Consider the following 8,869-nt stretch of genomic DNA (forward strand, 5'->3'; position numbering starts at 1 on the left):
GTTTGTTTTTATTGCTTTGAGTTGCGGTACACATAGATGTTAAGGGACTGTGGGATACAGTGATACAGTAATATATTAATATCAAGAATATATTGGCCTTTTTAATAATGACGTGAAAGTGGGCTTCTATCCTCACCAAACTTCTGACAAACCTAATCTATCTAGATTTTTTGGTGCATTTTAGCCACTGCACTGTGAAACCAACCGAACCAAGTGAAAAAGATATAATGCTCCAAAAACTTAAACTTTGGTGTGCACTTCAGCAAACAAACTAGGTGTGAAAGCAGCCTTAGATCAATGGACATGGGTAATGTAGTTCCTAACGTTTGCAGGACAGATTTTTCTAATTTGGAGTCCATTTTTAAGCTAAAGAGCATAAAGCTGTGCATAGACAAACTGTGAGTTTATTGTGTAGATATGAGGGATTTTTGTCCTCTACACTTTTACATGCAGAGGAAAGAGGTTAGAGCAGGTCATGCTGTATGGAGGAAGCCAGGCATTCCAGGGGCTAGAAGAAGAAAGTTGTCTGGAAAGGTACTGTCAATTGGACATATGCATTAACTGCATATGCATAAGCTAAAAGTTCTTTAAATGTTCCACAAAAAGCATCTTTTTTTTCTGCACATCAGTGTCCTGCACTATATGAAGTGTAACAGAGGCAGCTGCACAGTCTAGAGATTTTAGGAACGCCATTAGCACAGTGTTTAATTTTTGCAGAAGACGCCTGGAAGAGTCCGGGCAAAGAGAGCGCAGGTGCAGACTGAAGAGGTGGGTTTTTAATCTGTAGTCGAGTGAGGAGAGTTGTCTGTTGGTGGAGGGAACTAACGTTAGATTAACGAATGAAGTGAAACAGCATGGTCTTTTAACTTTAACAGAAAACCAGGTGTTAGATTGATGGTTTTTCACTTTTAAAGATAAGACAATTTTAGGAGCAGCAGAATGCTATGCTGTTTCACTGTTTTTGTTGCACCCACTATTATAGATGAGATGTTTTTATTCTTTGTCTATGAAAGCCATTGGAGTGGGAGAGTATAAAGAGGCATAAAATGAGCTTCACTTTTATTGGGGATGCACAGATAATAATCAGGTGTTGGCATTGGCTTATAGCTCAATTGGTGCATCCCTTCTTTAACTTTTTTTCAACCTTAATTTTGTAAAGTTTGTTTTATAACAACTGCGCAATATTTATCATAGATAAGTTTTGGTTTGCATGTTGTTTTCAATTTGAAATACTAAATTACTAAAACTTAACAAAATAATTTGATAAACTTCTAATAATGCATATTGCCTTGTATTTTAAAGAGAAATGTACTGTCTTCATTTTACTAAACCTGAACAGAAATAAGATGATACACTGATTTTTCAAGATTAGTGTTAACTGACAAAAGTTTCTGGTCACAGGAAGAAACTGCTGGCAGTCTGAGTAGCCTGGAAGCATTCAGTCCATGCTCGGATACTAACGGACAGCAACGTGGGGTGAACTTACTTGGAGAAAAGTCAATCCCATGGGTTTTAATTCCCATAACAGGTATAGTCAAGAGGCTGTCTATACAGTTCATGTTTTGAAATTGCTAGACCCTTACAACATTTTCAGTGGATGATATTTTAGAGCTTTTTAAAGTTTCAAGAACCTCTGCATAAGATAAAGGTTCCATACCAATGAAGGGTTTTTCTTAGATTACTATGTCTAATCCAGGAATCATTAGCTGACCGTGTCTTGGTTGACCAAGACTTCTGCAATTGATAAGTTGCCTTAGAGCAGAGGTCACTAATAGGTGGACCATGGTCCGAGTCTGGACCCAGATGCTGTCCTATGCAGACCTGGACCTATAACCAATAAACTATGGATGATTATTTAATTTCAACGAGGTGGTCCTATTACCTATCATCGTAACTTTTTTAGCCTTTACGGTAGCTTTAGCGGCCTGGGAAACTCGCAGGCCAATCGCATGTGTTGTACATATCACACGTGGCGCTACTCAGCCAATCATATCTGAGCATTACGATGAGCACTGAGACTTGAGTGAGTGACGCACACACAGGGGAGGGACGAGGTGAGAAACAGCAGTTGAAGAAGAAAGGGGGCCAGATTATTTCACATGGTGTGCGCTAAAAAGAGAAAACTGACAAATGTTGTTGAAATATGACTGAATTGTACTTTACTTGATTTGACATTCAGTTGTTGACTACATAAGATGTTGATATACCTACTAGGCTACTTCAGTAAACAGTATATGGCACTGAATCACAATGCAAGTTAGACATTATGATGTTCCGGACCTTTGCTTGAGGAAATTTTCTCTAACTGGATCTTATTGAATTTTAATTACATACCCCTGCCTTAGAGGATGCCCAATAGTTTGATTACAGTGTTCCTTCAACCATCAGTTAAAATTGTGACTTTCTGACTAAGAATAAGCCTTAACAGCAGCAGCTGCAGCTAGAGAAACTTGGCAGATTTGACTTGATGCGCCTTTTTTCCCCCCCCACTACCATGTGCAGGTCTAAAGACTGAGAGATATTCCCGTAGAAGAGACGAAAATGTTGATGACCCCCGTTACCTGCTAAGCCCAACAGTTTCGACCTACGCCAGTCCGGAGAAAAAGGATCTTTCCCATCCAGATCAGCCTGACAGCAGTAATGTGGTGACTGAACCAGAGCTGGAGGCTGTGGAGAATGAAAACACCAATCTCACTGATGAACTGAAAGTTTCCCATAGTCAGGAACAGAGAGGGACTCCACTAAGTGGTGTTGACTGCATTGTGGATGAGCAAATCTCAGGCTTCTCCACTGAGGTGGAAGACCTTTTGCGAGAAGAACGTGTATACTACATTCCCTATTCTAGCTCTCAAGCCCACAGAAACCCACCGCAGACTCCTATGGCACCATTCTCTGAGTATGTCTCGCACTTCAACACACCTTTGCCTGTCCACAGTTACATTAAATCATTCAGAGATAGCATTAGCGCTTTTATAGATTCCCAGCAGAATACATGGGATGACGCAGCACATGCAGTTTCAGTTTTACCCTCTTCTGTTTCTTACTCTGCCCCAGAGGTTCTACCTTCTGACCTTCCTATTTCTTCTTCTCCACACATTCATGCACCTCTTCAATCTCCCAGCACTGTCCCTACTGTGAAACCTGGTTTAGCTTCTAATCTGACCTCCAGCTCTTCTTCTAGTACTCACCCCCTAATTCCTTCTTCTAGTCCAGCTCAGAGTAAGCAAGAGCAGGCAAGGCTACCTCATCTGGACGTCTGTAAAGAGGTCCACCAGTCACCTTTGCAGAATATGCAAAGGACAAATGGACAAAGGCAGGCAGAACAGAGCTCAGTGAGACTTGAAAGGCAGGAAGGTAGGACTCTTTATGAATCTCATCAGAGTGAGGTTTCAGACGGGTCAGTTAGCAGTCTCACTGTGGAAGCCCAATCTCGGTTGGTCTTGGGTGCAGGAGAAAGTATGGCTAATACCAGACTGGCGAATGAGAGTGTGGCTGTGGAACCGGCTCCAGCTGCCATCAGCAGTCTCATTAGTCAGCTGCAGCCTGAGGTGATCAGCAACCTGGTGAAGATCATCCAAGGTGTGCAGAAGAACACCGTCCACTTCTACATCCATTCTGCTGATGAGGAGAGCGACGTTTGCTGGGAAATAAAGGTACAGCTTGTTTTGTCGTAAGGCCAGAGCTCATGGACCCAACATTCTCCTGCAAACAGCAAACCTGAACGAATCATAATTGTCTCCCCTGTTTACACTGTTCTAAAATATATTCCCCATTTCACAACATTATACAAGGTTCCTCTTAATTCCTTAGTTCCTTAATTTACTTTGGCTCATTTTGCTTGTCATTTCTTATTTTGGAACTGTATAAAACCACACACCAAGATTTTTTCAGTGTTTGTTGGGTATTGGTGGGTCTGTGTCCCATGGCCTTTAGACCCTTTTCACTTAACATCGAAATCAGACAAACTGAACCTCTAGGTATATGAAGGACAAGCAGTAAAAACTAAAATTTACATAGAGATTAAAAGATTGTGAATTCCTGCAATTTATTTGTGAAAGCTGCTCAAATAGAGAGATGTAGCTCACTTTCTTTTATTTAACTGCCATAAAGAGAAATACTGGCATTGTAAGTGTACATCAAATGCTTCAGTACTTGTGTAGTAATGTGCCTAAAGATGAACTAAAGAGAATTCAGTGAGAGGTTAAGTGCTGAGTTAATGCTAATTTGAATTTGGTTTGTTTTACTGAGGTGAACTTGAATATTTGTCTTACAAATAAATCCACAATAAGGCATTTTCATGATATAGAGCTGTAAGGGGCCAATAAGCACCTCTGCTTATACCCTTTCACTAAGATAAATGTTTGAAAGATTTTCAGTGTTTGTCTTGTGTAACCATTACAGGAATACCTCAAGAGGCTTGGAAATTCAGAGTGTGATCCTCAGACCTTTCTCGAAAAAAAAGACAGTCAAGACAAGCTTCTTATAATCATCCAAAATATAGACATTGCTACCCACGTTCATAAGGTATGACAAAAACACAATGTTATCTTGCTATGGGTAAAAGATAAACATAAATAACCGTGGAAAATAAGCCTTTAAATAGCACAAGGAGTACAAACAGAAAAATAAACGTCTTTTTTCACAGATACCTGCACTGGTCTCTCTGAAGAAGCTGCCATCAGTAAGCTTTGCTGGAGTGGACAGTCTCGATGACATCAAGAATCACACCTACAATGAATTGTTTGTTTCTGGGGGCTTCATTGTCTCTGATGAATTCGTCCTTAATCCTGACTTCATCAAACAGGGTGAGTTATTCTTTGGAAACTCTATTATTCCTCTCTGCTGATTTCGCATGGACTAGTGCTTGGGTACAGGTAACTGTCCTTGCCAGGACATGACAAATAGCTGGAAACAATTCTCACAATTAAGAAGAGGAAAGGAAAGGTCTCTTCTTTGCCATGGTAATGTCAAATCACATTGTGATCTTGATTATTTGTGCAGCCTGGGGCTGTGCCGTACCACTCCAACATGACATTTTATACCAAACTAAAGTTGGATAAGTGTTGTGATGAATCACATTTTTTGAAGGTTTTGAGACATTTTTTTAAAAAAGACACTTTTTTTCTGTTATAGAGAGACTTGAAACTCTTCTCCAGTATCTTGAGGAGCTTAACACACCAGAGAGTCCATGGAGGTGGCGGGTGCACTGTAAAACTCACAAAAAGGTCAAAGAGCAAAGCAGGTATGTTAATCAGGACAGTTACTAAGCTGCAGCTCCAACAAATGAGTGAAAATATTTTGATCTGAGTTATGCTTCATTACCTTATTTCCACCTTCATTACGCAATAGTGTTCATGCAGTTTTAACAAGATAATAGGATGGAACCATTTGCTACTGTTAACTAGTCTATTTCCAATATTTCCAGGTGTAACAGTGAAGCCCTGAACATACTGAACCTGCTCACAACGTACCACAAGAAACAAATAGTTGAGTTCTTGTCTTACCATGAGTGTGATGGTCAGTCACGACAAGCTCCTGACCTGGACTGTCTGGTGAAGCTTCAAGCTCAGAACATCGGACAGCGCCACGTTATATTTCTCACAGGTGCTCTTCTCAGACCTTCTCAGTGCTGAGGTCATCCTTGTTGTGCTTTTGTTATAATGATCATTATTTCAAAGACAAAAAAAAATTCCACCAAAAGCTGTAACGTCTAGATCATTTCTTATTATTGCAACCATTAAGGCTTGCCCCTGCTAATACATACAGTATCACTGTTTTAAACAGGTCGGGGAAATTAGCATGTAGAACACTTTACAACACATTCAGTCACTGAGGAAGAAGAGACATTGCTCTTTTTATTTTAAATTGATCATGTGCTTATACCCTGTTTAACAGAGCGCCGATTTGAGATGTTTCCACATTACTCCAGCAGTGGCATAGTCATTGCAAACATTGATGACATTCTGTATAATATGGCCAGCTTGATCGGTGAAGCCTGTGACAAACTGCCCTCTTCGAATCTGCATTCTGGTCCTACATCACCAATATGTAAGTCAGCATAAATCCATAAAAGAAAAATGAATTGGTTTATTATTTGTCCAACCTCATCTATGTTTCTGTACATTGATGCCTAAACAAACTGCTTCTTGCGTTTTACTGCAGTAGGTTTTATATTTTGGCTTTTGCATACATTGTCATCTACATGAAATGTGTTCTTAGAGCAGTGATTTTGCCAAAAATCATACGTAAACTTCAAGCTTACCCTAAATGTAGTCGGCCCAGACAGGAATGGTTTCCAAACTTTGCATCTGTAGTTTTGCACTAGAGCAACAAGTAGCAACCCAGTAGCATTGTGCATGTCTCACAGCGAATAACAGTATTAGCCACATTCTAGAAGCCAGAATTTTGTCAGTATTTTTGTCCATTTTTATACAGTTTAGGCATGCATTATGCAAAAATGCTGACAGATGGCTATAAACCTTCATTACTTTTTAGCTGCATGAGCATCGTATAAGGCAAAAACTAAAGAAGTGAACACTGGACATCAAGCGTCTCTTGGCAGATTGTGGTAAAGGGGGGAGGGACTATAAATTCGATGTTTGACCATAAAGGCTGGGGAGTGATAATTAGTTCCTAAGTACAACATAGTGACCGTTTATAGCTAGTTTTATTGTTTTTTTTCCTGGTCTGTTCTTGTACGGTCTTTTTCGTAAAATAAAATATTTTCGATGTGTCTACCTTATGGTTGCAGTGCCAATCAGAATAATGATGAATTTATCATTGCTGCTGCTACTAGAGAAATCCAATTTTTTTCTTTCTTTTCTCTCTTCATGCATTTACAGTGTTTAAAAACCACATCAGACTTGGTGGGAAGACTCCACTATGCTAAAACATATACATGGATTGAATAGACTTTCACTCAGCTATGTTTTCTTTGCCTGTAGTGAGGGAAGAGGAAATGAACCTGGGTTCTGAAATGGACACCTCAACCCGAAGAGTGTTGAACCTCATGGGCAGTGCATCTTTTGCTCCAGACCAAGAATCTGGTCTTACAGCTGATCCGTACCCATGTGCATCAGTTGGAGACAAGGGAAGTGAGGTTTCTTTGACCTCTCCTGCTAGTGGGGCATCAAAGGGATTAGATTTTGAGGCTTTGAAAGCAGCGATTTCCCAAATCAGGGTGGCCAGAATGCATGCAAATTCTTCACAAGGCCATTTATCACAAGATTCCTTCAATGTCAATCCTCATGAGAGCTTCCTCAGTTGGGGGGCCATGCCCTCAGAGTGTAGCCTTCTGTTGGACAAATCTACAGCTGAAGTCCTATCGCACGAATCTGCACATGGTCATTTAGAAACATCGTCTACTTTAGAACATGCCACCCTGTCCCATGATGGTGCTAAAGATGAAGGAACCGGGAGCACCCTGCGAGTGGCGGCTATATGTGGCCTGAATAAGCTGCCTGCACCTGCCCCAGTAGTTTCCCCTGGAACAAACTTTGTAGTCACTGAGACCACCAGCAACATTTCTACTGACATGCAACCTACCTGGAATCAAACAACTGACAGAGATATTGCTACTGAAACCCAAAGAAGTCCAAAGATCAGTGGGGCCGAGAGTGACTGTGGTCAGGAAAAGGATGCATCAGAAGCGGCTACCTCAGAGAACCTGATGCTGTCCGCCGATTCCTCTAGCACTCGGTCTAAGGAAAATGCTGTAACTGTGATGGTTGGCAATGGGAAGCACAACAGCAACGCCAGCCTACTTCCGGTGCCTGGAACTGTGGCTTACGGCGTGAACAATACCTTAGTCAGTGTGGACAGGATGTTGCTGCAGAGCAGCACTTTGTGGCCTCAGGGATCTGTGGGTCTAAACAGCCATGGACATCCCTCTCAAAATGGTGCTATTGGACTGACATCAATGGCCAACAGCCTAGGTATGGTCACACATTCAGGCCTAAGAGGGTTCCTGCCAAACAACAACATGCAGATGGCCTTTAACAGCTTGGCACAAGGGGCAGCTTCAAACGTCTGGGGTGTTCAGCAAGGTGTGGGATTAGGACCGGTTCACCGGGCTCAGTTTATCCAGAACTACGCCTGGCACAGCAATCCCTCTTTCCAAGGAAATGGATATCCTCCTCGTAGAGGAGGCTTTGGTGGCTGGTGAGCCAGCACTGTCTGTAAATAGTTTAATCTTGAAATTGTTCGACTTTCCTGTCTTTGAAAGAAAAAAGTGAAACGTCTAGTCCAAAAAAAAGGTCTGTAAAACCCTGTATCGTTTCACATTTTGTACATATTTGTATTTGCAAATTTTGTTAAGATAATTGTCTGGTTTACTTTTCTTTTTGGAAAACACTACAGGCAAACGGGTGTATGTGACCCTGGTTTTAATGTTAACATTATTTTTTTAAAACAAGACTGTAAAACAAGTACATTAAAACAATTGTAGCAGCTGTTTGTTAATTGTCTCTGAACAGGGAGTCATTTTCTTCACTTGTCCATGTATAAAACATTGAATTTAAAGATGTGGTTTGATTCTGATCTTTTGTTATTACTCTGCTTGTTGCTAATTTTCTAAAACTCCAGACAGCTGCAAGTAGCAGTAAAGTTTTAGCATGTTTATCAATTAAGGAAGTGTGGTCTGGTAAACTCTGACCTATTTCTGTGTTCATGGTGGTACGGAAGCATATTGTTGGCTTAAAAAAAAAAAGTTAACCATGTTTTCTGCCATAAATGCAGTAGGTTTTCTCTGTGTGCTCACTCATAACTGTTGTGCTGTCTGTCCAGGTAAGTTCAGATTTATCTTAGTCTTTTTTAGATAATGTTAAATTGAAGTGTTGCCCTACTTTTCATGGTTGGGGTGTGTATGATT

The 8,869-nt window shown here is 40.7% G+C and overlaps 1 protein-coding gene across 3 annotated transcripts in view; it reads left to right on the forward strand.

The window, feature by feature from the left end:
* The window catches only part of tasora (transcription activation suppressor a), a 29,807-nt gene extending 21,603 nt beyond the window's left edge, over positions 1-8,204 (forward strand). Inside the window, exons 16-24 of one of the 3 annotated variants that reach the window (XM_036558987.1) lie at positions 718-768; positions 1,402-1,528; positions 2,503-3,653; positions 4,402-4,524; positions 4,646-4,805; positions 5,134-5,242; positions 5,426-5,604; positions 5,896-6,048; positions 6,945-8,204. In XM_036558987.1, the coding sequence (XP_036414880.1) occupies positions 718-768; positions 1,402-1,528; positions 2,503-3,653; positions 4,402-4,524; positions 4,646-4,805; positions 5,134-5,242; positions 5,426-5,604; positions 5,896-6,048; positions 6,945-8,164 (3,273 nt within the window). In that variant the 3' untranslated portion in view covers positions 8,165-8,204. Of the gene's footprint in view, positions 1-717; positions 769-1,401; positions 1,529-2,502; positions 3,654-4,401; positions 4,525-4,645; positions 4,806-5,133; positions 5,243-5,425; positions 5,605-5,895; positions 6,049-6,842 lie in introns of all 3 variants that reach the window. The other 2 variants (XM_036558989.1, XM_036558988.1) reach the window with 2 other exon arrangements.
* Positions 8,205-8,869: the final 665 nt, after the last annotated feature.

The sequence above is a fragment of the Colossoma macropomum genome, unplaced genomic scaffold (genome assembly GCF_904425465.1).
Source record: "Colossoma macropomum unplaced genomic scaffold, Colossoma_macropomum, whole genome shotgun sequence".
NCBI classification, from domain to species: domain Eukaryota; kingdom Metazoa; phylum Chordata; class Actinopteri; order Characiformes; family Serrasalmidae; genus Colossoma; species Colossoma macropomum.